Here is a 24,533-nt window from a genome sequence, read left to right on the forward strand (position 1 = left end):
AATGAACCATTGACTTAATAAAAGCTAAAACTATAAAACTCCTAGAAGAAAACAAAGGAGAAAGTCTTTGAAACTTAGTGATAGGCAAAAATGTCTTAGGACACAAAAAGCACAAACCATGAAAGAAAACACTGATAAGATGGACTTCAACAAAATCCAAAACTTTCACTCTTCCTAACACCCTGTTAAGAAACTAAAAGGTAAGTCATTGGCCGGGCGCAATGGCTCACGCCTGTAATCTCAGCACTTTGGGAGGCCTAGGCGGGCGGATCACGAGGTCAAGAAAACGAGACCACCCTGGCCAACATGGTGAAACCCTATCTTTACTAAAAAAAATACACAAATTAGCTGGACGTGGTGGCACGTGCCTGTAATCCCAGCTACTCAGGAGGCTGAGGCAGGAGAATCACTTGAACCTGGGAGACGGAGGTTGCAGTGAGCTGAGATCATGCCACTGTACTCCAGCCTGGGTGACAGAGCGAGACTCTGTCTCAAAAAAAAAAAAAAAAAAGAAACTAAAAGGGTAAGTCACAGACTGGGAGACTATATTGGCAATACAAACCTCTTAACAAACTATTGGTATTCATCCCTCTAACCTAGACTACTTCAGTAACCTCCTACCTGGTCTTCCAACTCCCACCCTGGCCCTGCAATCTATTCTTCATTCAACAGCCAGACTGATCTTTAAATTAGGTCATATTGTTTGCCTGCTTAAAATCATCCCATGGCCTCCTACAATATATGGAATTAAATCTACACTCCAATCTTTGGGAAAAAGCCTGCATGCCCACCCTTATAGTAGCATTTTCTATCTCTTGCCACCCACTCACACACTATGCTCTGGCCATAATGGCCACTTCCTATTTTGCTCATATTAAAAGCTTAACTTGCTGCTCCCTCTGTCAGATATTCTTTCTTTGCATGCCTGATCAGCATTGTCCTTGTCACAGTTCAAGTGTCACCTCACTGAGGCATTCCCTGACATGACCCTTCCAGTCACTCTATCCCCATACCATCTTCTTTACTTACCCTACCTGAACCTTACTTTAGTCTTCTCCCCTGGGAAAAGGTTGGATCCCTAAGAGCGAAAAGGACCTCTGTTTTGTCCATTGGTACATGCACCGCGTATGATGCTTGGAACATAGTAGATGCTTCAAAAGATTTTTTAAATGACTCATGACATACCCACTATATGCGAGGCACTGTGCTTGGTAGTTACTGGCTCAATGGTTTAAATGTGTTGCTCAAAGCCCTTTTTTCGTCCTATTACCCTGTTTTAGAGAAAAAAATGTTATATTCCTAGATCTATTTAAATAGCTGAATGCTGCTTCGTATTTTTTCAAGAGGCTAATTTACTTTCAAGTAAATTGCAAATTCTGAATTTCATCTTTATGTAGGATCAGTGCTTTGGCCTACATGAAAACGTTCATATTATTTTGAACAACTCACCCTCAAAAGAATGGCTAAAACAAAAGAAACAAAAAAATATAATGTGTTAGTGAGGACATAAGGCAACTAGAACTCTCATACACTGCTAATAGGTGTAAATTAACTACTTTGGAATAATGTTTGGCAGTATCTATATACACCATATGTCCTAGTAATGCATGCCTACATATATACCCAAAGGAAATGCATGCGTATGTTCACCAAAAAATATGGACAAAACATTCATGGCAGCTCTATTCACAATAGCCAGGAAGTAGACACTATTCAGGTGTCAAATGTCCATCAACAAAATAGTTCTGTATACACACAAAGGAATACTATACAGCAATGGGCATAAATGAACTACACACAACGTGGATGTATCTTATAAACGTTTAACAAAAAATAGCCAGATGCCAAAGAATGCATTTATGCTGTACTTCAATTACACATTGATAGGGGAAGGCAGAAATTGAAAATATGTATTCTCACTAGTGTGTTCTGGGGGAGCGCTCCTCTAGAAACTTTCCAACTGAGGTTCCTTGAAAGTTAGATCCTTGAATTATGAGGTGTTGGTATTTGAGGACATAAGTTGGCCTATTACAATCACATTCTTTTGAAGTCACATTTTAAATATTAAAAATTCATGTGAATTCCCTATTCTTCATCCACGCATATTGGGCAGAAATTACTTCTCTCAAAAAATATTTGCGGAAACTTAATATTGAAGGAAAATGGGTCAGGGTCATCCTATGGTTGCAGGTACTCTGGGCACATTGCCTCAGACTTCGGTTTTAAAAGAACTGATATAAAGTAGATTAGTTATGGTTAGATATCCTGGTGTGTATCTCAGATTCCAACTCATGGGCAATGTGACTTTGTGCAAGTTCCCTAAACATTCTGCAGCTATGCCCTCATGTGTATGACAAAGATAATAATACCTATCTCACCAGGTGGCTTTGAGAGTTAAATAAGATGATGTCAGTTATTAATAGATACTCAATATTGTTAACGTCTCCCTTCCCTACCCTGTAAGGAGTATTGGGGTGGAAAAAAAGTCAACAAGCTGTTTGCTGCAATATATATATTTTAATTCAAAGTGAATCGACAGTAATACACCATAAATTCTTATTTTGACACTCACCAAAATAGTCACCTGGAAAACCCGCTTTTTGTGACAAAGTACAGAAGGCTTGGTCACATTTAAATCACTGAGAACTAGAGAGAAATACTATCGCAAACCGTAATAGACATTACATCCATAAAATTTTCCCAGTCCTTATTGTAATATTGCACAGTGCAATTGCTACATGGCAAACTAGTGTAGCATAGGAGTAAAAGCAAAAACAAATAAACCAAAGAAAGAAAGCCACAAGTCTAAAATTGTTAAACAATTAACAGTTCAAACTTAGTAATCAAATCTGTATCATTGGATTCATTAAAACAAATCTTCCTACACCTTGCAGTGTATGATTTAACTTTTACTTAACACAGTCCAAGTTTAAAATTAGCAGATTTTTAAAACGAAAATGTTTTGCTAATACAGTAACATATTTAATTAAACACCCTGGAGGAAAAAAAAAAAACTAAATATCAGGATATTTGATTAAAAAAACGCTTTGCAAATTAAAATAGTATGCAAATATGCAACTTGGAAATCATGCAGTGTTTTATTTAAGAAAGCATTAAAACCAAAGAAAACTGGTCAAAATGGTTTTTAAAAGGTATAAATCCAGATTACTTTGTCAATAGCAGAATTTTGAAACTTATTTTAAAATACATTAAAATGCCCATGATTGCAATTTAAAGAGCAGTGTAGTTAACTGGGATATACCTTTATCAAACTTTAATACTGTATTATGACAATGTTGAAGTTTACCATTTATGTCAATTTAACAAGACTGCTTTAAGTCTTGGAAATTAAAGACAAAGAATACAACATTTCAGGGTAGTAAACATGGCCCTAAACAAAAAGAAAACTCTCGGTTTTGTACCTGTTGTGAAACAATCAATCCTTTGCACTTGGTATTTCTGAAACAATGTGTTGCCGGCATTGATTCTTTCCTAAGAAGTGAGCAGATCCTAATCATCTGCTGGAACATATAAATAAAATCAGAAGGCTGTGGAGGGCAGCAAATTTACTTAAATAGTGACTCCATAAATGTGTCATCTGTAAATAATCTTTTAAATTAATCTTAGGCTACTTCTTTTTAAACATGTATTTTTATATATATATATATTTCTATTTGTATAAAATGCATAGAATTAATTACTAAAAACACTGAAACTTGTGGGGAAAATTAAGTCCTTCATTTTCAGTGTGACTAAAAATGTACTGCTGGTTTTTACTTTATGATCTAATACTGTAATTTTTAAAATCAATTTCAGGCACATTTATTTCATTGATGATTATTAAATAAAACACTGCTTGTGTCAATGGAGTAAAGAAAACTTATCCATTATTAGCTTATTGTGAATGCTGTACTAGAGCTGTACTAGTGGTATACAATTCATTTATCAAAGAAACGCTGTAAATCCAAAACATCTAGAGTTTTACACTCAAATGCTTTGTACTGTTTATTCCAGTAAATGCTGTAAGATTATATTCCAGATTTTTAAGGAAAAAAAGTTAAGTCAAGCCTGCAAGATACAGCTTTCTCAAGTGTCTACAATGCCAGTATGAAAATAAAAAATTAAGTTACATTGATACATCCAAGTTTTTTTAATATGCAGTGATGAGCACAAACATTAATAGAGATAAAATACTGATGCAAATAACACACCCCAAAATAACAAATGCAATTATTTTCCACCATTTACAATACAGTAGTTACAATGACACTCCAAACAGAAAAGCAAAGTAAAAAATCAAAACCCCAATTTCTATTCATGTAATTAGACTTATACAGAAATTAGAAGGCTAAATAACAACTAGTTAATCACCTAATTTCACAGCTATCTGAAGTGGCAATCGTTATATAGCAGCTTATCTATGATACATTCAAGATAAATGATACAATTTATTACTTGCCTGTAAGCTAAAACACAGCCTCAATTTAATACCTTTCCTTAAATTCCACCTCTACACTACAATATACTTGAGGTCTATGCAAAAAGTAGCTACCTTTATATAGGAAATGGATGATTAAGTCTTTGGTGCTGTAAAAGCAACTTCATTTAAACAGACATAACCACTACCATCACCACCACCCAAAAAAGAAAAAAGTGGGGCGGGGGGAACTCAACACACTTCCTAGGAAGAAAAAAAGCATGTAATTTCTGTCCCTGATGGAATGTATTAAATAAGCAAACATCACCAACAAGCAAAACAAGTACTGCAATGTAAAAATACTTTAAAAAAAAAACCCTCTCACATGCATAAATCAAAAATTGCACACAAAGAACTCACATCTTTTCAAGCTTCAATAGTAAAAGTTCTGCTACTATTTATTAAATACTGCATGGTTTGCCCAAGCTAAGATAAAACCACATCATGAATCAATGAGCATTTTGCATTTTATTATCTACCCAAAGTCATGCCTACTGTACCTCTAAACATTTTATTAAGTCCAATTATACAGCAAACACTCTCAAAATAAACTTAGATTGTATTGCAGTTTCACTTAATAGTATATAAAATGCTGTGCTGTGACAGTTATCAAATATCCATTAGATACTGAATCAATTTTTCTTAAGCACTACTAACTGCTTGCTTTTCTTGAAGCTAGATCATTCTCAAAAATCAGACAGCAGAATTCAGCTACAGCAAACATGCTGCCCTCTTAATAAGGAAAAAAACAGCTACTACCTGAAATCATACCACACAAAACCAAAAATGAACATTACGCTATCAAAAGGAAACTAAAGAGTAGGTCTGAATTTTAAGTGCTGCAGTCCTCAACATTTATGTATAGGTAATAACATTAACAACCTCAAATATTTAAGGCACTATGTGTGGGAACGGTTTACAATGCAGCTGAGATTATTAGAACAACATTTAAGAGCAAAGTCTAGGCAACATTTTGCCCATGCAAAAGACACATGCAAATGTAAAGAACAATAGCTCAATTTCTTAGGTAAGTGACCCAACATTTATACACTAAGACACGGATAATACAATTCACTTGTATGCTGTAATTCTGACATATGTGCATCTGTTGCTCTAAGTCTGTACACAGAATGGCTTCCCAAATGTGGACGTGTCTTGCACTAGTTAGAAGGCAATTTATAAAAAATAGCAGGAGCAAAACTGGACTTCTGCTCCCATAAGTCACCTGTCTAGAGTTACTACATAAGAAGATAACATGACCAAAGACAAGTTATACCAAATGTGCAAAACACATCAAAAGTGAGTTTTTAAAGCTCAAAGTTGTTTAAATTGCACCCAAGTCTACATGATTCAAAAATAATTTTCTTGTGCCATGGCTAATATTTATTAAATACCATGTTTTTATTTTTAATCAAATGTTTGTATCATTGAGCTTCCCCAATATACTGTTTTTCACATATATGGATACTGGCTGAGTTTTGTTGGACTCAGTGGAAATCCAGTATATGCAGGTGATGCTGCAATGTAAGAATGTGGTGGGAAGATTGGTTTGTACTGAGTCTGATGAATGGTTGGGGATGGTAACAGACGGGGATTTAAGCCCACTGGGACTTGGTGAACTATGCCACTGGGATGGGAGATATTATAAGTTGGATGCTGTAACATAGGTCTTGAGGTACATGGAGAGGCTAAGAGGTGGGCCACTGGTGCAGCACTACTGAGGGTGGCTGATGATGGGTATGGAAGTAGAGTAGGCTGTCCTCCAAGGTGTGTATTTCCAGCCAGGTGGGCATGCACTGCTGTGTGATTGGGACTTCCATGAGAAAGAGTGAATGGATTACTGGTAACACTAGTAGGGATATAAGCTTGCTGTCTTCGATGCCCAAAGTTTCCATTCCACTCTTGATGCCCAGATCCAAAGTGCTGAACCTATCCATAAAGAAAAAAAAAACATATTTTTAAAGATAAAAGGAAAGAAATGGAAATTACAATATACCCTTTGTGATTGATAACTCATAGTGGATCTCTCAGAACTAACTTATACTAAGAATAATTAGAGGAGAGAAAAATACCAATTCCATATATATTAATATTAACATTTTAGTATTTATTACTACATATTATAATATAAACACCACTATTAGTGCTGCCTGTACTACCTTTTACTACCCCCATCACTACTAACAGCTACCATTTGTGGAGCACTTATTATATGTAAAGCTAACATTTACACACACAATATTATTTACTTCTGAAACAACCCATGATATAATTACTATTCCCATTAACTGTGCTCCAAATCAAATTTGTTGAAGAGACTTGGCCAAGGTAATAAATATATAGTACATGGCAAAACCAAGATTTGAATCCCCGTCCAACTCCAGTATCTGTGATCTTTTCTTTTCCCAACTGAAACACAACTGCCAAATATAGCATTGAATAAGATGGAAAGTATTCAGGAAGGTTAATGATGTTCTGAGATAACAGACACACTCTGTTAATATTACCTAAGAGAACCTAAGGACTTAATCTTTCTGAAGAAGGCTACAAGTTCTATGGATAATTTGCTTAATTATCCTATTATTAAGCCAATTACTCTTTAGCCCCTTGGGATAACGAGAAGGGAAAAATTCATTAAGACTACATACAGTTTCAGAAGCTTTCTCCTCCATGTGAAAAATAACTGCTAAATTTGAATCCCAAAGACTCCTACAAATCCACAAATGAACATACCTGACTAAAGTTCAAATGCTGCTGCTGGAATGCTGATGTCAATTTTTGCTGACGAGTACCCACTGCGGAAGGCTGGTTTAATCTTCCAGGGGCAGATCGTCCTTTTATTAATGGCTGGCATATAGAATCTGGCGACGAATAAAATATTGAAGAGTTTATGCTTTTTCCTTTTCAAATAAAAAATTAGCAAAATCTTTAGATATTTCATATAATAGTGATTTGAGAGCCTTAAAATTAAACAAAATGAAAGGAGAGGTCATGGTTTCCAAGCACTGGATAATATTAGAAGATGTCCTCTGTATAATATATAAGGCAGGATCAAGTCAAAATTCGAGATGACTTTTGGCAACTCCATTCTCAGATGTTCCTAAATTAAGACTGTATTTAAAGGACAACCGGAGAAATGGGAGGACTCAACTTACCTGTGTTTGCCATATGCTCATCGGCATTTAAGCCATTTTCTAGTGCCACTGGTGGCACCACAACAGAACAGACAGCTGGCTTGGTTTCTGTGTCGGCAGAGGATAACAGTTCTGTGTTTTCACGAGTGTCCTCCACAAAAGTGCTCTCTGCAAATGGACTATCATGCCCAGAAGAGTCGGATGTCGGAGAGCCATCCACCGTATCACAACCACTTTCTTGCTCTTCATCTGACATACTACAAAAAGAAAGCATTTTTATGAGTGATATTTTTTTCCAACATTAAATCTAATGTTAAGTAATATTCAGGCTCCAGTGAACTGACGAGAATGTTATTCAGTTATTTTATATATAATTACAGCTTTTTCATTGTCCAATAGCACTTTTTCAAAAAATTTCTAGACCCTTAAATTAATTATCTGTTCCAACTGCTAAACCTAATTCTGTTCCATTTCAGGAACATCATTTTGGCATTTTTTTTTTTCTTCTTTCCCTTCCCATTTGATCCTTAGTATCAGCTCATAAAATTCCTCTTTATGAATTCCAGATAATTTCATCAAGACATGACAAAAGAGGCACTGTTCTGAATAATTTAAATGAAATGTACAAGCATACATGCATGTGACTTGGATATTTCAAATTAAATTCTAACATCAGGATATGTGCCTCTTCTGGTAATTTAGGTCCTTGTACCTAACCAGTTATCTGAAAGGTATCCCCACACCTCTGAAGGCCTAGACAGAGCCCCATATTTCTCATCTCTTCCTGACACTCTTTTTTTTTTTTTTTTTTTTTTTTTTTTTTTTTTTTTTTTTTTTTTTTGAGACGGAGTCTCACTCTGTCACCCAGGCTGGAGTGCAGTGGCCAGATCTCAGCTCACTGCAAGCTCTGCCTCCCGGGTTTACACCATTCTCCTGCCTCAGCCTCCGAGTAGTAGCTGGGATTACAGGCGCCCGCCACCTCGCCCGGCTAGTTTTTTGTATTTTTTAGTAGAGACGGGGTTTCACCGTGTTTGCCAGGATGGTCTCGATCTCCTGACCTTGTGATCCACCCGTCTCGGCCTCCCAAAGTGCTGGGATTACAGGCTTGAGCCACCGCGCCCGGCCCCTGACACTCCTGGGCCCTGACAATCTCTCTCTCCTTGGGATTTCTACAGTATTTATCGTCTGTTTCAACCACCCATTCCATACTTAGTTACGAATTTGAAGTATCTCTTTTTATACATATTTTTATTTATATATCTTATATGTATATTTGTTTATACATACTTTACATGTGTATGTATAGTTATGTACATTATCAATTTTCAAACCATGTTATAAGCAACTTTTAAGAAGACATATTAAAATTTCTTTATATTTTCCATAAAGCTTTGGCTATAAGTATGCAATATCATATTTCCTGACTAAGGAAAAGAAGAAGACATGTAAAATTAAAACTTAAAATTTTCCAAATGTTTGCTGCCACTAAAATAAGATTTTATTTCTTTCTTTCCTTCTCCTCCTTCCTTCCTAAGAGACAGGGTCTCACTGTGTTGCCCAGGCTATAGTGTAGTAGTGTGATCATAGCTCACTGCAGCCTCAAATTACAGGGCTCAAATAATCCTCCCACCTCAGCCTCCTGAGTAGCTAGCACTACAGGCAAGCGCCACCACATCCAGCTATTTTTTTTTTTTTATTTTTGGTAAAGGTGGGGTCTCACTATGTTGTCCAGGCTGGTCTCGAACTCTTGGCCTCAAGTGATCCTCCTGCCTTGGCCTCCCAAAGTGCTAGGATTACAAGTGTTGGCCACTGTGCCTTCTAGACTGTGGCTTATCTCTTAATATGTTAGTAAATCATTCTGCTTAGGACAAGCTTACTATTTTAGCCGGCCAAAGGACGGGTAAGCCAGGTTAATATGGATAAAACCATGCAAATCCATCACCAATGGGAGAAAAAAATCACAGTGGATGTTCTGTAGACAGTGGGCCAGTAAGTACTTCATTATGCAAAACATTCCTTTTTAATTTTGCTAAAGTATATGTTTTTCTTCCAAATTTAAATTACAATAGTAGTCTGTGGGGCTGAAATTAAGAATGTAGCTTTTTTACCCTTTCAAAAATAGATTTGGCCAGATGTGGTGGCTCACGCCTGTAATCCTACCACTTTGGGAGGCTGAGGCAGGCAGATGACCTGAGGTAAGGAGTTCAAGACCAGCCTGGCCTGGTGAAACCCCATCTCTACTAAAAATACAAAAAATTAGCCTGGTGTGGTGGCGGGTGCTTGTAATCCCAGCTACATGGGAGGCTGAGGCAGGAGAATCACTTGAACCTGGGGAGGTGGAGGCTGCAGTGAGCCAAGATCATGCCATTGCATTCCAGCCTGGGTGACAGAGCCACACTTCATCTCCTCCCACCCAGCCCCCGGCAAAAAAAGATTATTTAGTTGGGTATGGTGGCTCACGCCTGTAATCCCAGCACTTTGGGAGGCCAAGGTGGGAGCACTGGTTGAGCCCAGGAGTTCAAGACCAGCCTGGGCAACAGGGCAAGATCCCATCTCTACAAAAAAAACTTAAAGATTAGCTGGGCATCGCTGTGCGCACCTGTGGTCCCAGCTACTCAACAGGCTAAGGCAAGAGGATTCCTTGAGCCTGGGAGGCAGAGGTTGCTGTGAGCCGAGATCATGCTATTGCACTCCAGCCTGGGCAACAGAGCAAGACCCTGTCTTAAAAACAAACAAACAAACAAATCTGTGTTTAGAAAAACTGATCTAGTTCAAAAATTGTGTTCAAGATAGAAGTCACTGTGGTAAATCGGCAGGTACTTATTAATTTAACAGAAAGAAATCGTAGGCTTTTTAGTAGACTTACTATTTATTATACACTACTATTGAGATTATTTTACCTATTCGGTCTCTTGCAGGGGGATGGGCTGGACTGCCCTGAGGAGCTGGTACTCAGAGTACTATCAGGACTACTTAATGAACACATCCGATCAATATTCAAAGTGCTCTGGCAAGCTTCACAATCTAGACTACCTTTACATCTAGTGGAAGAGAAAAGGGGAAAACATGAGTCAAATATGAGAAGATACTCTCCAAATAGTCAAAATTTGTATTCTTTAATTAAGGATATGAAACTGTTAAGAATGACCTACATGGACAAAAAGTAAAGTTTACAAATACAGGGAAAATGCTATAATAATGGTGCTAAATACTATTTAGAAAGTTCCCTGTCTAGAACTGGGTTATCTAATTTAAAGGTTTTACTCCAAAGGACATTGACAAACAAGGAATAAGTCACAGAAAGTTGTTTTTCGACACACCAAAGGATGCCACCTATATCCTTTGAGGATGCAGCATTTGGCACTTACTCTCTGAGTGAATGTCTCTGCGAAGTCTCTTCCTCATCAGTGTCACTGCTAATAGTGATGACACTCACTGCAGGACTCGGGGAGTCAGCAATAATGATGGTTTGTCGCTGTTTGTCTGAAACTGATGAATCAGAGTCCTGTCTGACAGATGTTTCACAGCAATTTCTTGCCTCTCCTTCTGAGTTCTGATTGTCCTGTGTTTCTATACAACTTACTTCCTCGACATCTTTCCCATTAATTATCTTTGGAGAAATAAATGCTGAATGTGGGATATTGGTATTCTGTAATGAATTACTCCTGCAACCAAAGGAATAATTTATAATTTCTATAATCAAAATATGTATAATCAGTTGTCTAAGGTATCTTGTTAAACCAAAAAATGCGAACCTTCATTTGTTCGAGTTCATGAATATAACACACCAACAGATCTTGAGTTCTTGTGAAATATAAAATAGCTCTAGAAATATCCATGTAGATTGCATTTACATACATTTAAATAGTCACTTTTTGGTAAATGTGCTATCTGAATGTCCACAATTGCTACATTACAGGTAGATAATAAATCAAAAGGGCAATAAAGACAATCTTACCAACTGAAAGCATTTATTTCCTCTCTTCCTGGCTCCCATTCCATTAGTTTTACCAAAATACCTCTGAGAAATCGAGAAGGGAGCTGGCTTAGTGTTTGTAATAAAGGTATAAAAGAGGTCATTTTGAATACAACAGAGTGACCCTTTAGTGTACATGCAAAATTCATTTTAAAGATTCTCAAAATGCAGAGGAAAGTTAAAGCACCAATACCAACCTGTTCTGGCACTGTTTATTTTTCTTGGTAGTGGTAGGTTGAGGCCAGACAACATGTGCAATCCCCACACTAACTGGCTGAGGGGCAGATAAAGTTATCTGATTGGTCAGAAGAGGCTGCGGCATCACTGAGTTATAATGATTGCTGCATGAAATCATCTTCCTAGGGAGAAGTTCAGAACAATGTTTTTAATCAAGACCTTTCTTTAATCAAGATCTAGTCTGCAAACTATTCATAAAGTACTTTTGTTTTCAGCTTACCCCCAGTCTCCAAGCCTGTGTGAACCAGCCACACTCTCAGAAGTTAGTGTAGTAGTAGCAGGAGCCAGGGGTGTCACCTGTTGCCAGGCAGGCACCAGCATCTGCTGTGTTCTACCAGACCACGTCTGCTTGCAGCAAAGGAAAACAATAGAAAATAACAAGTTATAAATAACTTTACCATATCCTAAACTCAAAACTATCTAAAGTAACAGCTAACAATTATAAACATTAAAGTCCATAACCTACAAAATGGATTAAATCCCTATCCAGGTCATTTTCATTATTTCCCAACAGCACAAGCTGATATATGGCAAGGAATGAATTATTTACCAACCTGAGAAAGAACTCCTGGTCGGATCTGTAGTGGCTGCACAGCTGGGGCCTGAGTTACAAGTGGAACTGTATTATCTACCCTTATTGAATAACTAGTAGGTTTACCATGTGTTGCAGGAATACCTGTGAAACAGAATAGTTATCAAATAAAAGAAAAAAATCTTCCTCTTATTTAACTTATACAATTATTTTAAATGTCAAGAACTGCTTAAATTCTGACAGTTTTTTTTTTTTTTTTTTTTTTTTGAGACAGGGCCTTGCTCTGTTGCCCAGACTGGAGCACAGTGGCATGATCCATACTGTGGCCTCAATCTCGTGGACTTGTGGATCCTCCCACCTCAACCTGAGTAGCTGGGACCACAGGCGTACACCATGCCCAGTTCATCTGTTTAATTTCTGGTAGAGACAGGGTCTATGTTGCCCAGGCTGGTCTTGCACTTCCGGGCTCAAGAGATCCTCCTACCTCGGCCTCTCAAATTTCTGGTATCACATGCATAAGCCGCCACACCCAGCCTTGATTGTGGGGTTATAATGCCATTCTCTGCATAAAATTTTCATAACACTAACTGAGCAATCCATTAGGAAAATGATGTACTCCTTGTCTATCTTGTGATATACATCATTCCAAAAATTATTATAAAGCTCCCCTTTCTGTTTCAAAATGCATACTACAAAGTTGAACCATTTAATTTTCTTGAAACTTCTTTCCAAAGTTTGCTATTGAAGCTTTATTTTCCTTTTTAAATAGTTCAGTCACCATGATAAAGAACATGGAAAGAAGAATCTGGTTTAGTATGCTGACAACCTAGCAGGTAAAGGTTCTTCTTTTCATACAAACTTTTAGCTATGCTTAGTATCTTCTTCTTTAAAACTGTGATAGAATCTTATGCTCTTGTCACCAAAACAGAAATACATCACAACTTCATAATTTAATGGACATAATGGTTCACATAATGGATGAAAATTCAGGGATGGCACACTCATTTCAGCCTCCAAAGGAAAGGCAAAACTAACCTATTTACCTAATTTGATGATTAAAACTAAGGTTTCCCCAATGTGGCTTAATTGACTAGTATTCTTAGCAGAGAGCTGCTGGAACTCCAGAACAAACATGCTACCATTTTGCTTGCCCACTAGGAAAATTAGAAAGCAGGATTACCAGACATGTTAATCCTGTTAATGTTACTATAATGTTAATATAGCTGTTTGATTCACTGCAAAGCACCTTGCAAATATTAAGTCTTATAATACTGAACTCTGAGACAGCAAAGTAGTATCACATTCCAACTTACAGTTTTGACAAGATTTTAGGGGCATCCCCGAAGATCAGAAATTACATTAATGAAAATAATTTGACCACTTCATAATTCCACTTTATTATAGCAGTTACTTTCAACATGGGCTTGCAGATTATTTAAATATAATGTAATCAATTTGGGGATAAATGTGATGTTGAGTCTTTCTCTTCAGGCATAAGAGAAAAATACTACAATTGTTTTCTTTCTCTATTGTAAAACAACCTCATATTTTCTATTTCACAGATGTAAGTGTTAATCCTAAAGAGAATGTCCATTTTAGCCTGTTTATTTTCTTCACTGAGACTATTATCTTACTACCAGGTTATTCTACTCTCTGTGCTCCACCTAAAGAGCCAGGTATGAGTCAAGTTTAATAAAAATCTTCTTACTTCTGCTAAAAAGCCTGTCTTGATCATCCAATTCTCCAAGACATGGAATATCAGCACACTCAGGCAGTGTAGATATATTGCAATATATAGACAATCTCTTCAAGAAAAAAAAAAAAAAATCTCTTCACTTTGACAAGGATGAACAGACAGAGCAAATTTCCAAATCTCAACAAAAATCTCATTTCCTGTAAATTCTCTCCACAAGCAATGCCTTAAGATGAGAAGAATTCTCCTATATACTCTCTCCACAGGAGATCTAATTTTTGATCAAATTCAATAGTGGGATAAGATCTCAATTTTTGTATAGTTTAGGTTAGCTGAAACTTTATCTTTGATTATATTTGCTTTAATACTTGGAGAACAAGGCATTAAAAGCTTATGAATATTATTTTAGTATAACAGGAAAGAATTTTGCTGGAATATATTTTACTCTAATATTGTCATCTAGAGGGGATGAATACCTAACTTTTCAGGTCACTAAATAATTTTAAAAGCTTGTTTAATAAATAAAACATTCAGATATGTTAAATAAAAGCTTAGCTGATTTTTAAAAATAAGCTTACTTTTTAAAATAAGCACAGTCTTATGGATATAGTATTTATATGCCTATACTTACATATTATAATATCTAAAATATATTAAATGCATTACCTAAACATGATAGCGTCAAAGTAAAATTTTTAAGTCAAGGTGATAAAGTTTATTTTAAAATATAAACCACAATGGTACCATAATTACTATCCCCAATAGCTGCCCAATAATTATTTTAAAATGTTTCTTGAAAATGCAACGGCACATTCTGAAGGGAAGAGATAAATGACGGGGAGGGGCAAGAAGCCCAATGCTGAAATTTTCTACATTACAATTTCTACATAACATCTACCCGTCCGATACTAAGACTGATTAGAGGGAGTGCTTTCATTTCTAAGGCAGACACTCTACTAAGATGAGAAACAACATATTTATAGAGCCTGCCTGGCCTGTTGCTGCAACTGCACCTGTTATATAAGCTAAAACATATTGTGCTTCTTCTCACTAGTAATTCTAATTCAAAAGTGCTGTTCATGACATTTAGTGGGTTAATGAGTCTGTGATAGTAATTCTTTTCTTTCAATTATCCCATATTATAAACCACTGATATAGTTGTTACTTTATGTACAAAAAGGTTTCTAACTTTTCATCAATTATAAGCCATATAAAAAGACGAAAGATTTTTCTAACCTCATTCAAATGTTTTAAGAATGATGCTCAATGCTGTTTAGAAACGTGTCTCAGAAGTCTCTTAAGTTTTTGCCACAGAAGCTAGGCTCTGAAAAAAAAACCTACTATTCCAAATCTTCGTGAAATATACCACAGTATAAGTGGTGACCCTAAAACTGATTTTGGTACATGGGAGGGATTACTAGAACCAAAGAACATATTTGTTAGTGTAGATTATAAATTTAAGTGAAAATGCATTTGTCAAGGTAACGCCAAGTGATAAGTGATTAAAAAACATATTTTTAAAAAGCACCAATCTTGCATGCTGAAGTATTTAGAAGTAGTGTCATAAAATCTACCATTTAATTTCAAATAGTACATGTATGTGCACTACGTAAGTAGGTAGGTAGATTGATGATGCAAATATGGTAAAATATTAATACCTGTTGAATCTAGGGTAGAAAACATATTATTCTTTCAATTTTTCTGTATGTTTGAAATTCTTATAATAAACACTTGGGGGAAAAAACTGAAAAACACAACAGCATCACACTGTTAGCATCTATTATTGCTAACACTATAATGATGTGGGCATTTTTATTACCGGAAAGTAATAAAAATGTCACTGTTACAGATACTCACAGACCACCACTGTGACCACTGGGTCACAATTTCACCTTCAGAGTCAACAATGAAAATAAAGCTACCCTGATAGAACAACAGTAACTGAAGATCTGACCTGTTTTCACATCTCTTATTACCAGCAAATCAAGTCAACAAACATATTCTTGGTTCTTTATTTGGTACTGTGGGAAATATTAAAACAAAAAAAAGTTTTAGAGTTGCTTGAATGCTTAAAATTAAAAAATCAGAGGACGGGTGCAGTGGCTAATGACTGTAATCCCAGCACTATGAGAGGCTGAGGTGGGCAGATCACCTGAGGTCAGGAGTTCGAGACCAACCTGGCCAACATGGTGAAACCCTGTACATACTAAAAATACAAAAATTAGCCAGGCATGGTGGTGCATACCTGTAATCCCAGCTACTCAGGAGGCTGAGGCATGAGAATCATCTGAACTCAGGAGGTAGAGGTTGCAGTGAGCCAATATCGTGCTACTGCACTCCAGCTTGGGCAACAGAGCAAGACACTGTCTCAAAAAAAGACACACTTAAAAGAAAAAAAAAAAATCAAATAATCCTTCAGAATCAAAATATATTAGAGTTGGAAATGGCCAATATATTATCTATTCAGTCTATTTCCTTTTACTAAGGCTGAAATAAATAAACAGGCTAGTCTACAATGATACAGTAAAAAGGGGAAACAGAATTAGATTCCTGGTGTCCTGACTTAGCACCAACTGTTCTCATTTACTCTGTACAGTATCACCATTAAGTTGGACATGTTGGTTTAGGGCCCCATCTGTAATTGACCTCTTGCATTAACTAGATGTTAAAGCTTAGCAAGGACAAAATCTCAGGAAAGGACTTAGGAAGTAGGGTTTTAGTCCAGTTATTCCAGTAGTGAGGTTTGATGCTATGATTCTCTAGGAACCATTAAGAGATTTCCTAGTTTAAGAATGTATAGCCAGTCAGGCACGGTGGCTCACGCCTGTTATCCCAACACGTGGGAGGCTGAGGCAGGTGGATCACCTGAGGTCAGGAGTTCAAGACCAGCCTGACTAACATGGAAAAACCCAGTCTCTACTAAAAATACAAAATTAGCCAGGCGTGGTGGCACATGCCTGTAACCCCAGCTTTCCAGCTCCTCGGGAGGCTGAGGCAGAATTGCTTGAACCCGGGAGACGGAGGTTGCAGGCTGCAGGGAGGCAGAGGTTGCAGGTTGCGGTGAGCCGAGATCGCGCCATTGCACTCCTGCCTGGGCAACAAGAGCGAAACTCCATCTCAAAAAAAAAAAAATAAGAAAAAAAAGAATGTATAGCCTCTTCAAAGGTATTCTGTCAACCATTCCACTTGAGGATTTAATTGGCTATTTTTATTTAATGAAGGGACATTAATTTAATTGAAATCAATCCATTATTTATTACCTAAGCTATCAATAAAGACTATAGTATTTTGGGACAAAACTCTTTTGACCAAAATTTTAAATAACTGAGCTGTCAGTCACTTTAATGTTTGGTATTGGTAGACAAATGTCTAAAACAGTGATACCCAGCATAGGCCAACTTGTAGCTTTCCAAGTTCAATCTTTCCTATTAAGGTATTTTATCATTTTACACTCTACAGGAAATACAATTGTCATATGACCCATTTTGTTAGTGATGACTGTAATGGAGTTCCAGTCAAGAAATGAGTGTCACTGGTCTAAAGGCTTATTGAACAGCTTAAATATTTTTTTTTTTGAGACAGAGTCTCACTCTGTCACCCAGGCTGGAGCGCAGTGGCACAATCTCGGCTCTCTGCAACCTCCACTTTCCAGCTTCAACCTCCACTTCCCAGCTTCAGCCTCCCGAGTAGCTGGGACCACAGGCGCACACCACCTTGCCCAGCTAATTTTTTGTATTTTTAGGAAAGCCGGGGTTTCACCATGTTGGCCAGGCTGGTCTCAAACTCCTGGCCTCAAGTAATCCGCCCGCCTCAGCCTCCCAAAGTGCTGGGATTACAGGCGAGAGACACTGAGCTTGGTCTGAACAGGTTAAATCAAATTCAAATGTAGCACTAAATGCAGCAAAAATTATACAATATATTTAATGAATAGATTCCTAAGCTTATTTTAAAATAATGCATGCCTAGATTCAAAGCAAAATTTAAATAAAAGAATACCTTGAATAGCTGGGGGACAGATAATCAATGTCTGCTGAAAAGCATCACCACAACCAAACTGAGCAGTTCCTGCCTGCAGAGGTATTCCATGGTGCACAACTGAATGAGCGGATGTGGTCAATGCCTGAAACAATCAGCACATTATACAGAGCACATTAGACAGAGCAGTCTTCTAAATGAAATACACATGCTGTATAAATAGAATTCAAACACATTTCTTAAGATCATAATTCTACAATTAAAATGTGCCCAGAGCCAGGCACAGTGGTTCACGCCTGTAATCACAGCACTTTGGGAGGCTGAGGCAGGCAGACCATGAGGTCAGGAGATGGAGACCATCCTGGCTAACACAGTGAAACCCCGTCTCTACTAAAAGTACGAAAAATTAGCCGGGCGCGGTGGCAGGTGCCTGTAGTCCCAGCTACTCAGGAGGCTGAGGCAGGAGAATGGCATGACCCCAGGAGGCGGAGCTTGCAGTGAGCTGGGATTGCGCCACTGCACTCCAGCCTGAGACACAGCGAGACTCTGTCTCAGGGAAAAAAAAAAAAAAAAAGTACCCAGAAAATGAGAACAAAAACAAGCTGCCAAAATTAAAATTTAAAAACTGATTCTACTGACCTCTACTTTTGGTAGAGTTATGGCACAGAAGGGCAGATGGAAGATACTTAGAGAATGAAGAGAGGAATGGAAAAAAAATGAATTTGAGTAGATATGTTCCAATTGTTATACCTCGAAATTTTAAGAGATTTGGTAAAACAGATATAGTAAGACCTCACTAGCACTGTACATTCTAACTGACACCAAACTTCTGTATATATCAAAAGTAAAATAAGCAATCATTAAAAAAAGACCCTAAGTTATTAATTACTACACATTCTTACCTGACTTCTTAATGTTCCAATTTTAGTAAAATTTGCAGTCAGTGTAGCAGTACTGCTTGAAGCAACTGGTCTTAAAAGTGAAGTTTTGTTGTGATTATTTGTGTCACATAAATTTAGGTGGGACTTACAAATATCCATAATATGAAAACAGGACTTTACGCTGTAAAACAAAAGTGAAGGTATTATAGTATTATTCTAAATGCTTAGTTTTAAATTGAGGTACATTGACAAAATAAAAAAATGATTCCTAAAAGAAAAAAATCCTATGATTTGCACTTAATCTGCTTCTTTCCAGTAATATTTCTAACAGGAAATCTTACCAGAAAAGATTAAGTTTCAAAGCAAGTAAAAGTATACATTCTGCAGTATTTTTCTTCAAACAGTAAAACCATAGTAAGCATTTTTGGTTAGTATGCAATAATTTTACGACCCCCTACGCGAAAAATTTTTTCCTAAATTTCTAGATCTCCACACCACTAAATTAACAGTACCAAAGAGTTGCTATCGTGTTACTTTCAAAGTGACTGTATATGAAAAACATTAGGACATTTTAAGTGTTTGAGGGGAAAAATCTAACTGGGTTGTAGAAAAATGTAAATTTTAAGAACAATTTACAATGATAAACATTGGGTTCATTCCTATGCCTTCTTCATTTTGTCTTTTTAAATACTGAAGGAAGCTGTTTTAAGTCACTTAAATTTACTCCCTTCATCTCCCAAAATATGTCTGAGGCTCAAAGAATTTGTAAGATTTGGCCGGGTGCAGTGGTTCACACCTGTAGTCCCAGCACTTTGGGAGGCCAAGGTGGGTGGATCACTTGAGCCCAGGAGTTCAAGACCAACCTGGGAGACATGGTGAAACCCTATCTCTACAAAAAATTAGCCAGGCACGGTGGCGCATGCCTGTAATCCCAGCTACTCATGAGGCTGTGGTGGTGAGAGGAGCACTTGAGCCTCTGAGGCAGAGGCTGTAGTGAGCAAAGATTGTGCCACTGCACTCCAGCCTGGGCAACTGACAGAGCAAGACCCTGTCTCCAAAACAAACAAACAAACAAAGAAAATACAAAGAATTTGTAATATTACAGGCCTTTGGAATGTTAGTATATATTCTTCCCTACCAACCTATAATCTACTGACCCATGAAAAACCTCCTTTCCTTCACAATGCAGGAGAAAAAGAGGAAAAAGGAAAGCAAAAGTTGTGGGGAAAAAAAAGTAAAATGGAAGTTGTAGGACTCAAAATATGATAGAATCTACGGTCTGGGAAAACTGAAATGTGACCTGAAAGAGAAAACTGTTAGCATTTCCTTTTATATATGCCTGGTTATTAAGATAAGAAAGTCATGTATAATAAAAACAAAACCACTCAGTCTTATTTTTAGTATCGCATTTTGGAGAAGGAACACTGGACTGCAATTCAGACTTCAGTTCTAGTTCCGGACAGTTACTGGTGTATATGAACTTGGTCAAGTTAGCTTAGCCTCTTTTTACTCAGGTTACTTGTATTTAATGAAGAAAAGTAATTTCTCTGATGCAGTGATTTTCTATAGACTTATTATGTTTTTAGAAACACTTTAAAAGATCTTAAAGTAACATACTGGTTGCTATGAGGGAAATCTAGAAGATGTTTCATATTAACAAAAGGATGGTTCAGGGTCTCAGCTGGAGTAATTCTTAAATCTGCATCAATCAGCAACATTTTCTTCAACAGACTAACAAATTCTCTTCTATCAGCTTTCTCAGCCAAAAGATCACTTCCTTCCAAATCCATCACTGTGTTCACCTAAGAAATCAAAATTTCAAGCCATCAAGTAAAAATAAGCCAGAGAGAGTAGTATAAATTCCACAGTCAAAAAAGAAAACAAAAATCACAACACAGGAGAGGAGAGGGAACTACGATTATCTTAAAACAAAGAAGAACAATTAATACTAAATCCTCAAAATGTGTTGAGGTACCAAATAGGATTCAAAGCATAAAAGAAGATTTTAAAACTTAAACAAATATCCATTTCTAGCGAAATATAGGGAAAAGAAATCTGTTGGCTAGGATTTTTCCTTTCAAAGCAAACATTTTTTTACTAAAGAACGAATAGGTAAATTAAAATTTTCAGAATGACAAATGCAATTTAGTTCCTGAAAGGTTGAAAATAGAATCAGTTTCATTTGAAAAACATAAAAACAGCATGGACTCTGTAGTCATTTAAAAACTGAGTAACATGTTTTGGGCCCCTTGGCATTCAGGTCTACCGTCTAAGCATACCAGATTAACAAATGTGGCTATGGTACTCACATGCGCTATGTCATCCAGACTGTTGAAAATGTATTTTCTGGCTTCTTTAGACTTCATTCCTGTCTCTGCCTCATGCTCTTCCAATGTCTTATTGCATATATCAAAGGGAAAAAAGAATACATTATTATCCACAATATGCAAATTTCTTTAATCCTGGCACATTTAGTCTAATATATTAAATATTCTAAGACAAATAGTAATTTCAAAAGAGAAAGTATCAAAACGTATTTTTTTAAAGTATACACAAAAAAAAATGAGAGGTGCTTGGTTCAGGCCAAGAAAAAAATTACAAATGTAACAAACCCCATAAAGAAAATAACTAGGCCTGGCATGGTGGTTCACACCTGTAATCCCAGCACTTTGAGAGGCCGAGGTGGGTGGTTCACGAGGTCAAGAGATCGAGACCATCCTGGTCAACATGGTGAAACCCCATCTCTACTAAAAATACAAAAATTAGCCGGGTGCAGTGGCATATGCCTGTAGTCCCAGCTACTTGGGAGGCTGAGGCAGGAGAATCACTTGAACCCGTGAGGCGGAGGTTGCAGTGATCTGAGATCACGCCACTGCACTCCAGCCTGGCGACAGAGGGAGATTCTGTCTCAAAAAAAAAATAACTGTTTATGAAGTTAATTATTGAGGATTTACTGATTCCCCCAAAAATCCTAGCACACTTGGGATATGTAGTAAGAGGTCAGATTCAATCCCTGTCCTATAAAGTGTAATAATGTAGAAATGAGAAGATAAACACACAACACAAATATAGTTATACACATAAATGTTTTTTAAAATTTAAGATGAATTAATAATTATGTTGTGGAATTAGAGAGTAAGTGAAGTTATTCTAAGAGGACTTTCTTCTTAAAGAATAAAGGGGGCTGGGCACAGTGGCTCACACCTGTAATCTCAGCACTTTGGGAGGCCAACGTGGGCAGATCAAAAGGTCAGGAGTTCAAGACCAGCCTGGCCAATACGGTGAAACCCTGTCTCTACTAAAAATACAAAAATTAGCCGGGCATGGTGGCGGGCACCTGTAAACCCAGCTACTTGGGAGGCTGAGTTAGGAGAATCGCTTGAACCTGGGAGGCAGAGGTTGCAGTGAGCCAAGATCGCGCCACTGCGCTCCAGCCTGGGCAAGAGAGCAAGACTCCGTCTCAAAAAAAAAAAAGAGAGAGAGAGAGAAGGACAGGGCCAGGCATGGTGGTTCACGCCTGTAATCCCAGCACTTTGGGAGGCGGAGGCGGGCGGTTCTCTTGAGGTCAGGAGTTCAAGACCAGCCTGGCCAACACAGCGAAACCCTGTCTCTACTAAAAATATAAAAATTAGCTGGGCGTGTGGTGCAAGTTTGTAGTCCCAGCTACTTGGGAGGCTGAGGCAGGCGAATCGCTTTAACCCAGGAGGCAGAGGTTGCAGTGAGCCAAGTTGGCACCACTGCACTCCAGCCTGGGCGAGAGAGAGAAACTCTATCTCAAAAAATAAAAACGAAAAAAAAAATTGATAAAAATAAAATAAAGAAGGGCCAAAAATGAAAATTCAAAAGAAGGAAGTAATTTAGTAAAATGTAAATAGATATGGAAGGTATTATCCATGCATATGAGGCATCTTAGAAAACTAGTCTTCTAAATATTCTATTTTTTAATGAATTACCTTTAATCTCCAACCAGAATGAGACATATCTGTTTCTTTGCAAAAAAATCTTGTGGATTTAGTACCCACATTTAACAACTGTTCTCCTGGTAAACCTTGAGTCTGAGAAATGTAGCGAATCTGAAAAATAATTTACAGAACAGAATAGTTTATTCTTTCATGTGACAGAACACTTAAGTCAGACACCAGGCTGTATGTTAGGTCAGGTATGAAAATACATAGTCTATGCCCTCAAGAAATGCATTGTCCAGTGGAAAACATACATGGAAAAAATTATAATACAGAATTATAGGTATCATAATAAAAGCATGCTTGACAGACAGAAAAGGCATACCTAAAGTAATTGTGATCAGGTAAAGTACTAGAAGAGGTGGTCCTCAAGTTTGGTGTTAAAAGAAAAATAACAGGAGTTTGCACTGGAAGGGTAGGGGGGAAAACTATGCTAAGGTTATAGTATGTGCAAATATGGAAAATCAAGAGAGAATACCCTCACATTCAAACACTGAAAGTACAGAGGGTCACTAACAGAGAATGCTAAGAGATGAAATTGAACTAGCAGGTAAAGGGCTTTATCAGCAAATTAAGAAATTTGGACTAGATGCCAGGAGGTAATAATGGGAAACCACTGGACAAATTTCAGCAGGAAATTGACAGCTTACATTTTAAAGTAATGTCTGACAATGGGTGAGGGGATAAGGCCAGAGAAGAGATGAAGAGGGTCTGAACTGAGAGACTGAATGGGAATAGAGAGAAAGGAATGAATTCAAAAGAGATTTAGATTGATAAAGACCGGGTGAATTACTATGGTGGGAGTTTGGAGGGAATACTTTTTTGAGACACTGATATATACACAGCTGTGTCTCTAGGGGAAGAGGCATGGTAGCTGATGGGCTCTCCCAAGGGTGATACTAAAAAACTCCAGCTTCAGGGCTTCTGAACTTAATATTTCTGTTTGAAATATTCTTTCCTCAGATATCTGTATGGCTCTCTTGCTTCCTTCAGCTCTTGGTTCAAATGTTCCCTTACTGACCAGGCCTTCCATGACCCATCAATAAATAACAGCAAACTCTGCCCTTCTCAGTACCTCACCCACCATCCTCCTGGCTATATTTTTCTCCACTGTGCTTTTCATTATCTAATATTCTATACATTTATTTTCCATTTTCTTACCTCTCCATGAGACTCTTAAGTTCCATGAACAGAAGGACTTTTCTGTTTACTTACATACCCCCAGAGCCCATGAAAGTGCCTGGTACACAGTAGGCCCTCAAATATTGATTCCCCCACTTAATGAGTGGGAAACATGGGGGATAAACAGGGGCTCAGAAAAGAGAGAGATCTCTGGGGGCTAAAATTGTTTTTCCATCCTTCCTTCTTACTAAAACTTGACTCCCCTAACCTGTATGAGAATAAATGCAAAGACTTTTTTTTTAAACCTCAAAGACTCTGCTCCATCAATTAGTCCATCCTCTTCTGCATCTTCTATTTCTTCCTCCCTCTGAGCTCTCTCCCAACCAAATACAAAAATGTTCAATATCTTCTATCCTAAAAAAAAAAAAAGTAAACCTCCCTTAACTACTTAACTCTCTCGTCTCACCCTTAAAATAGTAGCCTATATTATTTCACTTCCCATTCACACTTCAACACACTGCAATCTGAATTTTACTCTCATCAC

The 24,533-nt window shown here is 37.3% G+C and overlaps 1 protein-coding gene across 5 annotated transcripts in view; it reads right to left on the reverse strand.

Annotated features, from left to right (window-relative positions):
• Positions 1-2,497: 2,497 nt before the first annotated feature.
• The window catches only part of HIPK3 (homeodomain interacting protein kinase 3), a 102,664-nt gene continuing 80,628 nt past the window's right edge, over positions 2,498-24,533 (reverse strand). For 3 of the 5 annotated variants that reach the window (XM_025357331.1, XM_025357332.1, XM_025357333.1), the window contains exons 4-16: positions 22,859-22,978; positions 21,215-21,301; positions 20,523-20,707; positions 18,927-19,086; positions 18,046-18,169; positions 12,379-12,500; positions 12,045-12,169; positions 11,785-11,946; positions 10,980-11,276; positions 10,512-10,652; positions 7,633-7,868; positions 7,211-7,338; positions 2,498-6,406 (exon numbers count right to left, since the gene is read on the reverse strand). In XM_025357331.1, the coding sequence (XP_025213116.1) occupies positions 5,930-6,406; positions 7,211-7,338; positions 7,633-7,868; positions 10,512-10,652; positions 10,980-11,276; positions 11,785-11,946; positions 12,045-12,169; positions 12,379-12,500; positions 18,046-18,169; positions 18,927-19,086; positions 20,523-20,707; positions 21,215-21,301; positions 22,859-22,978 (2,364 nt within the window). In that variant the 3' untranslated portion in view covers positions 2,498-5,929. Of the gene's footprint in view, positions 6,407-7,210; positions 7,339-7,632; positions 7,869-10,511; positions 10,653-10,979; positions 11,277-11,569; positions 11,633-11,784; positions 11,947-12,044; positions 12,170-12,378; positions 12,501-18,045; positions 18,170-18,926; positions 19,087-20,522; positions 20,708-21,214; positions 21,302-22,858; positions 22,979-24,533 lie in introns of all 5 variants that reach the window. The other 2 variants (XM_025357329.1, XM_025357330.1) reach the window with 1 other exon arrangement.

Source organism: Theropithecus gelada, chromosome 14 (genome assembly GCF_003255815.1).
Source record: "Theropithecus gelada isolate Dixy chromosome 14, Tgel_1.0, whole genome shotgun sequence".
In the NCBI taxonomy this organism is placed as follows: Eukaryota; Metazoa; Chordata; class Mammalia; order Primates; family Cercopithecidae; genus Theropithecus; species Theropithecus gelada.